Source organism: Micromesistius poutassou (genome assembly GCF_964030765.1).
Source record: "Micromesistius poutassou genome assembly, chromosome: 22".
Classification (NCBI taxonomy): Eukaryota; Metazoa; Chordata; class Actinopteri; order Gadiformes; family Gadidae; genus Micromesistius; species Micromesistius poutassou.
Window position 1 is genome coordinate 9,438,572 of NC_140292.1, and position 17,500 is coordinate 9,456,071.

A 17,500-nucleotide genomic window follows, 5' to 3' on the forward strand; every position below is an offset into this window, starting at 1 on the left:
CAGGATATGCGTGTCAGACTCGAGTTGTGTCATTAAGCAACGAGTGGCTAATAAACTCTGAGAGACGAATGAAAACAATTACGGCAAATTGTGCGAAAACAAATCAAGTTAAGATGTCCCGGGCCAACGGCCCAACACGTCACTTCTCCCGGTGTTTCCCAGGCGCGGCTCTCCGTCCACCACGCCGGCTACTTTTTCAAACCAACCACCGCCGTCGTAAAAAAAATTCAAAGCCGGCCCGAGCGGCGCAGTAAAACATGTCAGCGCGGCTTAGCGTTTTATACGACATGGCAGGGGCAGGCCGCGGTGCAGAGCCATGTTGTGGTCTGGGGGGGGGGGGGGTGGGGGGCCGCTGGTGAAGACTTCAGCAGGCCCACCGGCCCGAGGCCCTGCGCCCCGGCCAGGCGGGCCCCCCTCCGCTCTCTGCAGGGTTCAGGGCCCTGAAGGAGAACTTCTCCTTTTACTTTCGTCCTTCCTGGGTCGTTTGCATAACAAAACCTCGCTGGAACCCGAATCCCCCTCGTGAACTCGTCCACGGGGTGAAGGGCTCTGAGAGGGTGATGGATCACGCTGTGGACGGACCGGCCGGCCGCTGAAGGGGTTCAGCGGGATTATTGTACTGGAGTGTGGACTAGCACTAAGGATGGATGCTGGTGGGATTGTGTCGGGTCATTGGAGTCGTTTTAATACGATCCAGCTGTGTAGTCGCGCTGAAATCACGGCAAACCTATAGTTGGAATGTAAAAGGACTTGCTTTAATGCTTGAATTATGAACAAAAACAGACAATTAAGACACTAAGCTTTCATTTATTACTCTCAGTGTCTTGAACAAACTCAGCCATAATGGCTGTAGGACAGGATGTCCCCACTCGTTGCTCTGTCGTCTGGGAATAATGCAGAGTTTATGCGCCACTTTAAAAGGATAACAACATCATGAATGCTTTTTATACGCCATTATGGGCCAGACACCGTAGAGACACAAACGCTCTCGCTCTTTGGCAGTCTGTGTTTACTTAAGACAAGTACGCTTTACAGACGCGATCGCCTGCTGCTGAGAAGCTGGCCTCTTCTCCTCACTCTCCTCTCTTCTCCTGTCTGTCGTGGCTAAAGGCCATAGATACACAATAGATTACAGACTATAGACTACAGAATATAGATAATAGAATGTAGACTACAGAATAGATAATAGACTATAGACTACAGAATATAGATAATAGACTATAGACTACAGACCATATACGTTAGACTATAGACTACAGACTACAGACCATATACTATAGACTATAGACTACAGAATACAGACCATATACTATAGACTACAGAATACAGACCATATACTATAGACTACAGAATATAGATAATAGACTATAGACTACAGAATACAGACCACATACTATAGACTACAGAATATAGATAATAGACTATAGACTACAGACCATATATTATATACTATAGACTATAGACTACAGAATACAGACCACATACTATAGACTACAGAATATAGATAAGAGACTATAGGCTATAGACTACAGTGTTCAGACTACAGACTTCATACTATACAGGCTTGAGGTTAAAGAAATGCGTTCCAGATGTTTTCTGCGGTTCTCTATCGACATGTCAACTAACCGCCGGCACTCCAGCCAGAGGAACCGCTGCCCGGGTGTGTACCCAGATATCAGCTTGCACCGTGCTGGATATGAACCCTCTCTCGCACATGCACACTCACACACACACACACACGTAAAACCCATTTTGTGTGGAAAAAATGTCATTCTATTGCACAGATGTTATATTCACACATACACTATATTCACGCACACATGCACACTCACACGTGCACACCAGATTTGTGTGGAGAGAAATGGTCATTCTATAGCACAGATGTCGCATTCACACACACACACACACACACACGCACGCAGAAGCAGATCTTGGTCAACGGTCAACCCGCAGTCATGGAGTTGAAACATGATTTAAAACATCCGATGTTCCTGCCATGGCTCCCCTAAAGCCTTTCAGTATCACAGTGTGTCTGTTGGTCTGGACTGTACAGTCTGCAGCGCCGCGGGCCATTCCTCACATCCCCTCCTCGTGTTGGCAAAATGCAAATGCGAGGACAACTGCATTTCCGTTTAAGGGAGGGACACGCACCATTCTGCACAACCTCACTCTACACACTGAGGACAACTGTGGATATGGAAAAGAGTTTGAATGAGAACACTGTGTGAGTGATTGTGTGTGTGCGTGTGCGTGTGTGTGTGTGTGCGTGCATGTGTGTGTGTGTTTGTGTGAGAGTGTGTGTGGCGGGCATGTGCGTTTGTTCATCGTGTGCGTCTGTATTACAATTCAAGTTAAAAATATATAAATAAATAAATAAATAAAGGAATTTGCTTGCTTTTTTTTCAATTCAACAGAATTTCATTTATTTCCCCCCTCTCCTTTTCTGCCTCTCACACCCGTTGGGCAGAAACCACAGGCATGGACGCCTCTCCACTGGAGACCACATGTCTGTGGCTGAGCACCGAGTTCCCACAGTACACTGACCCCACACACACACACACACACACACACACACACACACACACACACACACACAGAAACACATACACGCAGACAGATAGACACACACAGACACATCCACACACGCACACAGGCACACACACAAACAGACACACACAGAAACACATACACGCAGACACACACACGCACACAGGCACACACACAAACAGACACACACAGAAACACATACACGCAGACACACACACACACACACACAGACAGACACATGCACAGACACATCCACACCCACACACACACACACACACACACACACACACACACACACATCCACACACACACATCCACACAAATAGACACACACCCACACACACACACACACACACACACACACACACACACACACATCAACACACAGACATGCACGCACACATCTTCTTAAAATGAATAACAGTAAATTTGAGTAAGAACAGTTGTTCTCGTACTTCTGAGAAGAATATCCGTATCCCTGCATACCGCACCTATTTGGGGATACGGACATTATCGACTTCTCCGTGTTTCAGTTTGCAGTCTTTCTGCCTGTGCTCTGGGAAGACTCTCTTCACATGTTTAAGGAGGAGGAGACTCCAGCTATAAATCTGTTCTACACTACAGATCGATTGCCCTGGAACTTCCAAAAGATAATCCGTAGCACACAAATAATAAAAATAAATAATCAAGCTCCAGCATGTTTTGAAACTGAACTTTTCCATCTGCAGTGAGGCGCTTCAACTGGCCCTTTGGTGGTCGCTATCATGCGAGGGTGGTACTCAGAGCTGACCCTGCTCTGAATCGATTGTTTTCAAACTCAATGGCACACACTTTGCCCCGTGATTTTGACCGTTTCATTCAAACCTGAATCATATCTATTAAATGATATATCTGTCTTCTGCCAACATCCACAAAAAAACACGTTTTCGAATTCATTCTGAGGAAAAGCACCATTAGGAAACATCAGAAACACAATGGATTGTGCTTGCAGCCGTCTACCTGCGACCGGAAAAACATTTGAATAAATCATATCCAGCGTTAGCATCACGGCTAGCCTCAGCATGGCGACTGGCACTCTGACCCCGGCTACCTCAACTCATTACGTTTAGCATACACCACCAATGTTCCGCCATGCGTTTCATTCTGCCTGCCTCCCAAAGGGTTCATGCTGTGCCCGGATGCTCATGGAGACGCTGAATGTCCGGCAGTAGATGTGATAATCGCCCCCTGGCGCAGTCCCTGTAACGTGTTTTACTTTACGCCTCGAAAATCCTTCAGGGAGTGCGAGCGGCTGCGGCGTGACGGACGGCGTGGGCGGCTGCCGGAGTACATACCGCATCCCGGAGGTTGACGGGACTCCGGTGCTCGCACAGCAGCTGCACCGTCTGAGCGCTCCCACCGGCAGCTGCGGAGCAGATCGATACGGCGATGAGAACACGCCGCTTAGCGATGCGTCCCACACCCACCCACGCACACGTCAAACAGGACAGTCGGCGGCGTTCACCGCTTGTCGCCTTGCTTCCCCGAGAGCAGGAGAAGCGGACGTCTCCTGTGTTGTGACGGTTGTGACGACGGCGTGTCTGTGAGTTCATACCTGCATAGTGCAGCGCTGTCCTCCCAAAACCGTCCACCGCCTCGACCGAACATTTGCTCTGCAGAGAAACGCAGTGTTATGAAGTAGAGGGAACGGAGTAGACACTTGGGAGCACGTTCGCCGGCTGCGTATCCCCCCATCACATGGAATTTGAGTACATGAGTGATAATCGAGCACGACGGGTTCAACAGGTTCTGCTTGATACAAATGTGATGATATGCTGCGTGATCAAATGTCTGAGAAATGTGCTTCTGTGTGCGTGTGCGCGTGTGTGTGTGTGCGTGTGCGTGTGCGTCTTATACATCATTCAGGACTCAAGACATCTTCCATTAACATGACAGAGTTCTCTGTTTCCATGAAGCCTCTCTAAACAAACACTGTAAAGTCCCCCAATGGACGGAGAAACAGCTCTTGTTCTTCATATTTACAATAAAACGGCTTTCACCAATAACGTTAACATACCGTTTGTATAATGTATCACTAAAGAAAGCAATAATTAACATTGGATTATAAATGGATTCCCAGAAACGCAGAACTGTTTGCAGTACCTGGTACAAGCCTAAATCAGACCCACTGAACATGGTGGTTCTACCGTTGTACTCGCAGTCCTTAACACTAATGTAGATTAAACATGTAGGAGTTCAAGTGATTCTGGCGGGTGTCCCTCCAGCAGCAGGATAATCATACCTGGAGCAGCTTCTTGGCACACTCAGCGTGGTTGTTTTTGGCAGCGAGATGTAAGGCAGTGAAGCCTAAGAGAAAACAAAGGAAGTACAATTATTATTTTCTTCCAGAAATGTATTGGGTCTTCCAGAGTGCCGAAGACTACTGCCAATGTTAAGGGCCCTTATGTATTTCTCATTTAAATCTAGAAAAAACAAATTCTCCCTCAAAAGGCAAAGTAAGCAGCGTTCTTTCTGTTCTGAAACTCCGTTCTCAACCTGGACTAGGTTTGGAAATTCTAATGTGCAACACACAAGGACTATTGTTTCTAAACACACACGTACACACACACACACATACTCCAACCCGCGCCATATCAGCTGACCATGGTTGTAAAACAGCATACTTTTCAATAAAGCAGAATAAAGTCATTTTTTTATTGCAATTTACAAGAAAACACCTAAAGTACAGGTGTGAACAGTACCAAGGTGGTAGTTCCCCACAGACACTCCCTGGATACGCCCAGATACGACAGTATCTGGTGATACCCGGTGATGCGAGGCGAACAGGCCTAGACACATGGCTGTTGATTTGAAATCCTGACGAAAGTTGGTGCAGACTCTCTGTTGTGTAATACCCTCTGACAGGGCCAATGTGTGTGGTTGACTCACTTTAAGGTGGATGGGCACAATCTAAAGAGTCAGATGTTGTCAACATTAAAGCTAGGGTAGGCAATTTGTTTAAAAAGCATTTTCTGTCATATTTGTTTCAATTCTCTTTGCATCCCGACCCATCCTCCCCACAAAAAAAAAGAAAAAAGATTTGTGGCGGTTGCAGCCCTATAATTAGCTCGCCCAAACATTTATTTTGCCCCGAAGGACATGATTGGATGTCCGTATTGTCGGCCTACCTGCCAACCTCCAGGAGGCTAGTCTTCCAAAATGCTATTATAGCTAGTCCTGTTTCAGGGACGTGGTCTTGGCGGGAGGCCTGGGACTCTTTCTGTTGGACACTCTCATAATGTAGCTCACTCTGGCTGGTAGTTCAAAAATTGCCTCCCCTGGCTTTAATAATAATTATAACAAAACTCATGATAGCGATGATAATGGTCATCATACCTGCAGCATCCGTGACGGACAGGTCGGCTCCGTGGGCCAGGATCACTGACAGACAGTCGGTCAGTCCTCGCATCGCCGCGACATGGAGACTACACACACACACACACACACACACACACACAATGAAAGAATGACAAAACATTAACACCAATTAAGGATACAAGGATTACAAGGATTGCCCAAGCAAGAGGAAGGTGTTGACCATGAGCTCAAGGCAAGCAGTTCAGAGGTAGTCTGAGGTTGCCGGGGATCAAAACCAGGACCTTTTAGGACTCAAACAAGTCCAATTCAGTCTCAGTCACACACACACACACACACACACAAGCGCCGTTTAGTTTAATTGCATCACTATAGAAAAGCTGTACACGCCCCTTTTGTGTTGAGTCCGGGAAGAACTGAAGCTGACATTCAGCACCCACACATCCATCACTCTTTACAACGGTGTGTGTGTGTGTGTGTGCATGTGTGTGTGGCTTTGCTACCTAGTCGCACAGCAACAGAGGGTCAAGGATAGGAACAACTTGTGAGAAGAAGGCTTGTCTGTCTGTCTGTCTGTCTGTCTGTCTGTCTGTCTGTCTGTCTGTCTGTCTGTCTGTCTGTCTGTCTGTCTGTCTGTCTGTCTGTCTGTCTGTCTGTCTGTCTGTCTGTCTGTCTGTCTGTCTGTCTGTCTGTGTGTGTGTGTGTGTGTGTGTGTGTGTGTACGAGACGCCACATTTCAGCGTACACCTGGGACACATCGGGGGTCCCCGGGTCGCGTGTCCAGCGCGAAGGGGTCAGCCGTCACCAGTGGGTCTGGTTCCCCCAGCGGCCCGGCCCGTCCCGTTAAACCCTTCCCCTCCTGACTCCTGCAGAGCCGCAGTAGCTCTGAGGGAGGCAGTGCTACTCGAGCTCCTTCGCCGGTCTTACGGCGGTTTAAGCGGTGATCCCAGCGGCGTGGAGAAGGCCTCATCTGAGAGGCCGTGGTGCCACGCCCTCTCACGCCCGCGTCACGCCGGCATCACGGCGGTCCTAATAAGGACACGGCAGCGCTGGAGGACGAGCATCAAGGGGGGGGGGGGGTTTACGCGCCGCCGTTGAAAACGGTATGGCTTTTGTAGACCGCACTTACGCTGTGGAGTTGTGTAAAGCGGGTTCATAAAATGCATTTTGAGTCATAAAAAAACCAGTTCCCCCGAGAACACACGCGTCGCCATAGAATGAACACACGTGTTCCAAGGGATCAGACTTAAGATAAGTCAAACGTATAAAAAGTAACACTAACTAAACTTCTGCAACACGGAACGGAAGAGGAAGGGGGGGGGGGGGGCGTTGAAATGGCTCCTTCTCTCTTAGCGCTGGCCGTGCGACAACACCAGCCCGGCAGGATGACCCACAATCAGCACCGGGGTCAGGCTGATTGAGCCCGGGCTGGAGTGTCCGCTCACGCATTCACAGTCACCAAGTCATCCGCCCTCAGACACGCTGCCTCTGACTAGCGCTGAGTCACCGACCTGAGGTGGGCTGCACAGGACCCAGAGAGGCCTGTTGTTCCGGAGACAAAGAGCTGAATGGTTTGAATAACCGGGAAACCCAAAAAGGTTTTTTTTTACTTCCGAAAAAAGGGTCCACCCACCTCGAGTCAAGAGTCAGACAGAATGTTCTGTTGTCGTTTTTTTTTTCCAACATCGCCTTCAACACCTTTTTATTGGGCTGCAATCAGGTGTTTCAACACGCATGATTGCTCACGTCAGGCGCCCAGACCCGCATTCCACCGCTGACGGCATGATCTCAGAGAGTGCGGGAAGAATCTACGCTGTCATTAAAATAAAATGCCTGGCATTCCGCCGTCGGCGCGGCCTTATAGAGAAGTGAGCGCCATAAAGTGAAAGTTAAAATTCCCCTTCTGATCTGCGTGACACAACGCGGCGATCCTACTTCCATTCTCAAGCCTCCTCCTCCTGACTCTTCACTGTCTTTTTTTCTAAGACTGTGTGTTGTACTAAAGCCCCTCGCTGTTGTTAAAACAATGCTGCTAATTAGGCCCGCTCGGTGGGCTTGTGGTGGGCTACAGATGGCCTTGGAACAGGGCCGCCCTGTTCCATATTAAAAACATTTTAATGAGGGAGGTAATTAGACAACACACAACAGTTGCCTATGCTACCCCATGGGCTCCTCCTGAGCGACTCAACCGACTGGTGCGGGACTATTTAGCAGCCAGTACGTAAAGCCTCCATTCAATAAACAACAACACCTTGTTGTTTTTTCCCCGTTCTTCACACCCTGCTTAATGAGCCTACTGGCAAACTGCACTGTTGGCTACAGTGTGCAACAGGAAGGGGAATTATAACACAGCACTTCATCCGCTCCTTCTCCTTTGGATCCATAACCGACAGAGTATAAAGTCAACTTAAATAATTATACATTTCAAGACACAAAGACACAATGATCCCAATGTTGTGTTCCTTTGCCAAACAACTAAATCAACACTTTTTGTTAAAAAAAAACTGTTACGACATCAATGAAAGGATTTGCGGAAGAAAACCTTTTAACTGAAACGCTTTAGTCGGTCAACAGCCGACTACTCACACTCACGCACACTTTGATTGAACCCGACCAGATTGAACCTAACCAGCTACGAGCCACGACTGGTTAGCGTGCGGCCCGGACACCAGGCCCGGACATACCCGTCCCGTGGCCCCCCGCTGAGTGTGGCTCCGTCACACCGGCGGGGGAGAGGAAGCGCCGGAGGGTTTAATGTGTCCGGGAGCTCCTCTGCTGGACCACACTCGCTCTGAAGCTGTAAAGAGGATTTAAAGCGGCGTGCCATGACGCCGACGTCATGCGTCTGTTGAGGCCTGAGAAGCGGCCTGGGCCCGGGCCGCTGCCAGACGGCCACGCAGCCGCCGGCCTGGAGGAGCGCGGAGGAAGGAGCGCAGGAGGAAGGTGGAGGTTTTAACTAATCCTAATAGCATTCGTTCATAGGTGTGACAAATCTGCATTATACTCTAGGCTGTTAAGCAACGGTTGCTTTGCAAGTTGGATTACTCTGGGGATTATTTATTAATAATAGTAATAATTGACTCATTGTTTGTTTCCATGTTGAGGAATGTAACCTGTGAAGCACTGTGGGAGTAGCTGTGATTAAGGGAGACGGATCACCTTACAGAAGAAATGCATGCCACGGCATGATTTCCATGCAAACACCCAGTAGGTGGTTGCATCTGATGGTGTAAACAGCCAGTAGTCTACAGAGGTCAGGGTGGTGTAAACAGCCAGTGGTCTACAGAGGTCAGGGTGGTGTAAACAGCCAGTGGTCTACAGAGGTCAGGGTGGTGTAAACAGCCAGTAGTCTACAGAGGTCAGGGTGGTGTAAACAGCCAGTAGTCTACAGAGGTCAGGGTGGTGTAAACAGCCAGTGGTCTGCAGAGGTCAGGGTGGTGTAAACAGCCAGTGGTCTGCAGAGGTCAGGGCCGGGCGGTGTGGGGAACTGGTGGGGGGCCGTGTGGGGTGTGGGGGACTTACGCAGACTTGCCCTCGCTGTCCAGTTTGACGGGGCTGGCTCCCTTCTTGGCCAGTAGCGAGGCCACCTTCTCCACCTCGCCGTGCTCCACGGACACCAGGAGCCGCTCGTCATTCTTGTTCCACTCGTTGACCTGGGGAGGGGGGGGGGGAGGGAGAGAGTGGGGGAGAGGGAGGGGGAGAGGGAGGGATGGGGGGGGGGAGAGGGGGAGAGAGGTATGTTGGATGTTGGAGAGAGAGATGTTGGAGAGGGAAGGGGAGAGAGGTGAGTGCGGGGAGGTGAGGAGAGGGAGGTATTTTGGACAGGGGGGGGGGGGGGGAGAGAGGTGTGTGAGGGGGAGAGAGACAGAGATAGAGAGAGACAGAGATTGGAGACAGAAAAGCCAAGAAGGAAAAAGGAGAGACAAAGGAGAGATTCAATCAATGTGATCTTGTCCTGTATGAAATGTTGTTGATAAAAAGAGAGTGCAAACACAGATCCTATCTCAAGCTCAGAACAACAATAGACCCTGCTCCTTTATGCACCAGGGCACGGCTAATAGACCTATCCTCGCCAGCTCAGTGTGCTACCCCTGTCCTGGAACACAGCAGTAGCAAACCCATAATTAGTGTTCTGATACCTCGCCTCTGTCAGAAAGCCTGTTGTCATTGTGAGGATAATGGAGATCGATGGGACCATGAATATTGTTTTGTTTGATGACAAGATGACAAATGTTGAAACAAGGAGTTTGTGTAGAACATGCATGGTGAACTCACCACAATGTTGCCACACCACAACGTACACACACCACAATGTACACACACCTCGACGCGAGACACGGGGATAACTAACAACTTATGAATGTGCATATGCAAAGCATGTGCTGTGGCGATACAACAACAATGCCCCACTATTAGGTTACATGTTGATGTACAACACATGTAGCATGGAGACGCACGCACGCACTTAGCAGAGGCACATTTACAACCGTACGGAAGTGCAAACGCGAGCTTGTAAACCGCTCACACGGGGATAATCCAAATGTGCAAGTGCACACAGAGACGCAAGGGGTTGGAAAACACAACTAATGAGTCTTGATGTGTACGTTGACAGCCAGCTCAGCTCGAGAAAGCCCAGCTGTTCGGCTCACACCGCGGCAAATCCGGACCGGTCGGCAGTTCTTAGAGCTGCAACACAGCCACCGTTTGTAGCGCAGTGTCCAGCCTCGTCCACCTTACCAGCACATTGAAAAGTCATCAGTGTTGGGGAAAGAAATTAATCGCGCCACCACCGACCGTAAATCGCTGCGGCCAAAACCATGAACAGCAAAAACCGTGACTATAAAACAAACCTTATGGCAACCATCTTGGCGAGCGCTGTTTATTATGTCTCTAAACCAGACATGCAAGCGCTTTTATGGCGTTTTATCCATTTTGTTGCTGCTGTGAACCTCTGGACTGGAAAACAAGATGGCGTCGAGAAACCCCAATCGAATGAGTGGGGTGTGTTTGTGCACAGATCATCGATGTAACGAGCCTGATCGTTTTTAATGTTCACCCGAGAGAGAAACACAGACATCGGTATTGCTGATTAATCTCATCCGGCTACCGTCCAGAAACCATCCAGTTTCATTCTCCCATGTAACGGCATCGTATGAGGGGGAGGGAGGGGGATCTGAACCCATGCAGGGGCAATAAACTGTCACCTTCTCACACACTGGTCACGCAGGGAGGGGAAAACCCAGACAGAGCTCACCCTGGACATATTAGGCCAAGCGATGTGAGATGTGACCCGTTGGCCTACTGACCTGGCCGTGACGCAGGGCTCCCACTCCCCCGGCTCCCGGGAATAGTGGCCTTGGCCGTACTGTAAGTTATGCTCGGGCGGTTTGGAGCCGGCCCAGGGAGATGCAAATAGCCTCAGTGGCATGATATATATGCTAGCGCTATCGCTGTGATTTGTTTTCGCACGGCTGGTTGAAAAATAACGCCGGGGCTATTTCAGATAAAAAGGAAAGAAGAAAAAGCCAAACTCCGTCCCTCTAAAAGCTAGGGAGGGTGTTACGCCGCAGGGGTCAAAGGTCATGGAAACAAGATAGAGAGGTGAGCAAGGCGTCGACGACTGAACCTCGTGACCCGACACCAGCACAACAGTTGAGATGTGTTTAGCAAACAGTAGTGTTCAAACCTCCTTTCTTCTTAAACTGTGATTCTCCATTTTTTTCTTTTCTGCATTGGTGAAGCAAGGCGGTGTGATACAGAATGAATGCTTGATTGTTTGGCAGACTTCTAGCAAAAAAAACTATGAGTAAGCACCTCTGGTGTAAGAGGATAATCATCGCAGAAGCCACGCTAGGTAGAGCATCTACTCGATATAGAAGCAGCGACCATGGCGAATCGGATATCCATCAGGAGATGGAAAATGATTTAGCCCAGACAACGTGATCATGTTAAGATTGCCATGCGAGCCAGAGCAGAAAAAGGTCAGCATCAGAAGAGCATAATTTTGTGTGCGTCTTGTGTTTGTGTGTGTGTGCATGTGTGTGTGTGTGTGTGTGGGTGTGTGTGTGTGTGTGTGTGTATACATGCATTTGTGTGTGCACATGCGTGTGTATGTGCCCATGCATGTGTGTGTGTTGTTTATGCGTGTGCATGCATGCGTGTGTGTGTGTGTGTGTGTGTGTGTGTGTGTGTGTGTGTGTGTGTGTGTGTGTGTGTGTGTGTGTGTGTGTGTGTGTGTGTGTGTGCGTGTGCGTGTGCGTGCATGCATGTCAACGATTGTGTTTGCGTGTGCATTTCCTGGCCAAACGCAGCACATGCAGCAGCGGCACAGTAGAGAACGTGAGCGGGAACGCCGGTAGTACCGAGCCTATCACTATGATTAGAACGTGGTGAAACATGAGGAGTAGGCTGAGGTGGCAGCCCGGCCAAGGCCAGCACACCATCCCAGAATAGGTGCGTCCTAGAAGGCCTTACACTCAGCAACCCGGGCTCTCTCCACTTCTGTCGTCCTGTATGCTCCCACAACAGGATTCAACATCACGTCAGCCACAAAAGTGGCATAACACCTCACTCACAACCCTAAACTTAACTCCCACTATTGCTACGAAGCGCTGTGGACACGTCTACCCCTACTGCACCGAGGCTCCAGCCTAGAGGCGCATGTCACGGCTCTGGGCCTTATTCCAGCAGACAGGTTTAAGTAGAGCAGAAACCGGCCGCGCTCTCGCTCTGCCGGACAACCCCTTCACAGCTGGTAACATCACCGTGGACAATGATGATGAGGAGCCCGGTGACAGCCAGTTCAACCGCAGTGTGAAGCCACAACACACAGTGCTTCAGAGCTTTTTTTCATTCTGGGTTCTCTCGCACACATTTCATTATGGGGGCCGTTTTTCTTTTTTGAAACAATAATAAGCACTGCTTTAACCCCTTGAATACCTCTCGAAACACCTCTTTCGTTCAAACTATTCAAACCCGCCTATTGTCCAACAGTGCAGAGAACACATGACGTCAGCGCTGGGTTTTAATAATAGTATTGCATGTTATTATCAGGAATGGTTATGGTCTCTATGCCCTTAAGTCCCAAGGTTTTGCATGAAGTAATAGTTTCAAAACGCATGACTAATCCATGTGTCACACACCTCCTGAACTCTGCCTTCATCAAGGCCGAGTGGATGTCTCGTCTTTAGTTATTTTCGGGTTGTTTTTTTTTACATTTTTGCATTTTTCGAATGCACAGGGTCATTCAGGGCCACGGGGGCCTGGCCCCGAGGTGAGGGTCGTGCTACTCCCTTAGTCCGTTTAGGGCCACCTTCAACCCAAAAGGCTGCGGCAGTCTCCCTCCCTCTGATCAGAGATAAGGACGTCTACGATAAGGGTGTTTACAGTGGGCTCAGGGTGGGGCGGCCCGGGATTGGCCGGTTCCCGTCCTCGTCCCTGGCAGGACACTCATCGAGACACACCGGGAGCTGGCTGATAAGGACCCTCGAGTGGTTCCTGTTCAGCAGTGTCCACAAGGACACAATGGAAACCCGGAGGGGAGAAGGAGAGTGAAGAGGTGTGTGAATTAGGGGGTTGTTGTTGGACATAATGGCTACGAGTCTACGACAATGACGCAACAATACAAAAATATATTCTGGGCAGGAGAGAGTGAAACACAGAGAGAGAGACCGAAACGGGAAGGAACAGAAATATTTCCAAGTTGGTCTTCAGGAACAATTTCCTGTAATTTGTGAAATAGATGGTATCACCATGTCATTAAAGTGCTATGCAATATAAACATGTATTTTGGTGTCCATTCCGCCATCCTTCTGTAAATAGTTTTCTTTGTTCCTTTTTTTTTTTATATCTGTTCCCCCCAAACTCCTGAGTCAGAAGAAAGTCAAAAGGAACTGCATATTTACTACATTTATTTGTCATCCCCAAAAACACAAGAAGCAGACATCGTTTCTTTCCTCAACGTAAAGTCCTTTCCCTTATTTGCGACGGCGTTCCAGGGCCTGTTCTTCCAGGGCCCTTCCCAAGAACAACAGTCCTGGGAGCGGGACACAAGCGGGCTCTCCGTCAACGGGCGACGTGTTTGTAGACTTAGAGTACTGGGGGAGATCTATATCCATAGGAAAACATTTGTGTTCCAGACTGTTCCACTGTTTTCCCTTTCTAAATTAGACCGAATCAATCTGTGTCATGCGCGGCGCCGCTAGTCGCTATTTGATTGCATCCTGGATAGGCTGCAGCAGCAAGTGCCAAATGAATACCTAAAAAGTAGATATGTATGTATTGATTTAGTGCTAAGTTGATGTGTATTACTATAAAGTACTACTAGTATATCTTGACAGATGTGTTGTCGTTGATAGAAATTGTATCGAGAAACATTGAGAACAAGCTAGGAGCAAGCCCTACGTTTCACACTAGTAAACCCAAGTCATTAAAAAGCTATTTAAAGACATTAACTGTTAGTCCTCGACTCTCCAGAGCACCTTTTGTTTATTTTCCACTGAATTCAGAACAACTCTCATCAAACCTCCCTCGCCTGTTCTGTGAAACCTGAGTCACACGGCCCGCAATAAAAAAAACATTGATAAATAACAGATTAAACCAGTGTCTGAACACTGCTGTTCCCCTGCAGAACACACAGCGTTTCACTGCACACTGAGTCAAGGGCTGTTGTGTGCAAGGGCCTGAATACCACAAGTATTTACATAAACCGGCTCGCACTTAACAAAGGAATGTTCTAGAAGAGAACAGCGGGGTTCTCCAACGGGCCACGGAGGTACCCCAGCCGCTCAGAAGGAGAGACAAGAGACGAAGGTACAACAGCTGTTTAGAAGGAGAGACAAGAGGTGAAGGCACCACAGATGGAGAGACCAGAGATGAAGGTACCACAGATGGAGAGACCAGAGATGAAGGCACCACAGATGGAGAGACCAGAGGTGAAGGCACCACAGCCTTTATGATGGAGAGACCAGAGATGAAGGTACCACAGATGGAGAGACCAGAGATGAAGGCACCACAGATGGAGAGACCAGAGGTGAAGGCACCACAGCCTTTATGATGGAGAGACCAGAGATGAAGGCACCACAGCCTTTATGATGGACACCAGAGATGAAGGCACCACAGATGGAGAGACCAGAGATGAAGGCACCACAGCCTTTATGATGGAGAGACCAGAGGTGAAGGCACCACAGCCTTTATGATGGAGAGACCAGAGCAACAGCCTCTCTAGTGCAGAACCACATGGAGCTGTACACAACACATGGTGGTACACGGACCAACAGTTCTTCATCGAGCTTCAATGGGGATTAGAGTGATGTTGCTTTGCCAGAGAAACTAAGAGAAACATCTGTGGACCTAATCGTGAGTTTCTCTGCGTGCTTCTTGGGATTTAATTCAGTAATCAATCCTATTTATGAGGAATGTTACAATGTTACACCAGTTTAATAAAAGACCCACAAAAAAATGAGGTTAGTGGGAAAATAACACAGATACCCAACGTAGGCCAAAGGAAAACATTCACTAAAGCAAGCGACAGTCGGGTTTGTTCCCAGTCTCCCTATTGAGTTCACATGCACATCCTATCTCTTTCATACACAAGGGGGATTGTGTGTTAATGTTTCCGTCCTCTGTTCAGGCGGTGTATTAGCGGCGCGAACGAAGGACGAATCAGCATAAGCGGAGGAGAGCGATGAATGGTGAGATGAAAGGACAGGGGGCCATCGCTGAATGCTAAAAAGTAAACGTTGAGGTTTAGAAGGAGAGGGGGGAAAAATAACCAAACGACTGAACACAACAAAGAAAGCAGACAGGAAACGGAGAGAGAGAGAGAGAGAGAGAGAGAGAGAGAGAGAGAGAGAGAGAGAGAGACTACAGTAAGAGTCTTTTGATCAGCAACAGTTGGTGACTTCAATGCCGCTTATCTGCAACAAAGCAGATGCTCGAATATCCCCAAACAATGGTTCCCTTTTGCTAAAATCCGAACTGGAGCTGGTTACTGCCCCCTCCGGCACGCACACACACACACACACACACACACACACACACACACACACACACACACACAACGTGCACACACGCACACATATACACCTACACACACATACACACCAGTTTACAGGCCCGGAAACTGCGAAAGAGAGAGCAGAATTGTTCACAAGTTCACATGTCTAACAAAGAGCAGGCGTTTGTCCCCTAGAGGAAGGATGCTGTGTTTTAAACTACACAGTGCACAGAGTGAAGGCCAGGCGAAGAGAACAGTGGTGCACATCCAGGTCATCTCCCAGCAGTTACTATCGCAACCCTACTCTCCTCCCACCACACCACCATTAGCTGGACCCTCTTTTGTGATCCGCTAGACAAGAAACAAGATCCCTCTGGTTTGAGATGTATTAGAGAACCATTTCCTGTATGGACATTTTGGGGGTGAATGGGGATGCTGTATCATCAACGGGCCACTTCATCGCTGATATACATCGTGTAGTGTAGTGGCTGTTTCCTCGGTGTGGCGGAGGGTGTGAACTGGGTATCTGAGATGAGTTGTACCGTAGTGCGGTACATTGTGTAGCTGACCGATGTGGTCTCCAGTGTCCGGGTCCCCCGTGGTCCGCCGTCTATTGTTAGAACACTGAAAATGCTTATTGGTTACAAATGCATGCATTGAAAAATGCAATCTTTCAGAATGGAGTCGGCGAAGCACAGCTTTGAGCCGTAACGTCCCGGGTGTGACTCCGGGATAGGCTGTTTGCTGAAGGGCTCAGGAAGAAAATAGACTTGGCAAGGCTTCCTGCTGACACAAATAGCCTTCCTGGTCCTATTTATAGCCAGGGCTCGGCTTGGGGTACAACACTCCTTTACTAGATCTGCTTCTTCTGGAACAATGGGCCCAGGCGTTTTTTGTGCACGTTAACATTTCAGTGTTCACACACACACACACACACACACAAACTTTGTTTTGCAAACCTGGAAAGATGAAAGGGAAAGTTTGCAAGGATTCTCCTTTGAGTTCTTTGTGAACACAATAGGATGCACTCTTGGGAGGAAATGTTTTCCTGAAATCAAGACCATTGAAAGACCATTTTCAGAATAACATGATCTTTACATAACAGAGCGTACTACGTGCTCAGTGTTATCCGCGGCCCTTCAGCTGTCAAAGTGTTTTACGGTACATCTGGTTTATGTGACGCTTCCAAACTCACACACAAACATGTTAGAAACATTAGACGAAAAAACATCCTGCCGCGGCAACAGCCCTAATTCATAACGTCCAACATTTGAGAACCATAACGACGACGATCAGACAAAAACACATCGCCATCCGGATGACAAAGTGTCCAGTTTCCACGGCAACGTCTGCGGCCAGACCTCTCCATCACGCTCCTCCTCGACATGCCTGTTGCCGCGGCTCCTCGGCGTGGGCCAAGCAACACAGGCAGGAGACAGGGAGGGGGGGGGGGGGAGGGGAGGGAGTCGGCCAACTGTCTCCCTCCGGCTCAGTCTCTGCGTCTCACTGGCCTCCCCTTCCAAGTCTTCCCTTCTCTCGCCCGGCTTCCTCCTCATCCTACCCCTTATCGCCCTTCACTTCTCCCCCCCCCCCCCTCCCCCC

General features: G+C 48.9%; 1 protein-coding gene across 1 annotated transcript in view; it reads right to left on the reverse strand.

The window, feature by feature from the left end:
* The window catches only part of rai14 (retinoic acid induced 14), a 32,400-nt gene that overhangs the window by 6,109 nt on the left and 8,791 nt on the right, over positions 1 to 17,500 (reverse strand). The window contains exons 3-7 of the mRNA XM_084486431.1: positions 9,424 to 9,554; positions 5,923 to 6,011; positions 4,829 to 4,893; positions 4,142 to 4,199; positions 3,882 to 3,952 (exon numbers count right to left, since the gene is read on the reverse strand). Of these exons, the coding sequence (XP_084342557.1) occupies positions 3,882 to 3,952; positions 4,142 to 4,199; positions 4,829 to 4,893; positions 5,923 to 6,011; positions 9,424 to 9,554 (414 nt within the window). The remainder of the gene's footprint in view (positions 1 to 3,881; positions 3,953 to 4,141; positions 4,200 to 4,828; positions 4,894 to 5,922; positions 6,012 to 9,423; positions 9,555 to 17,500) is intronic.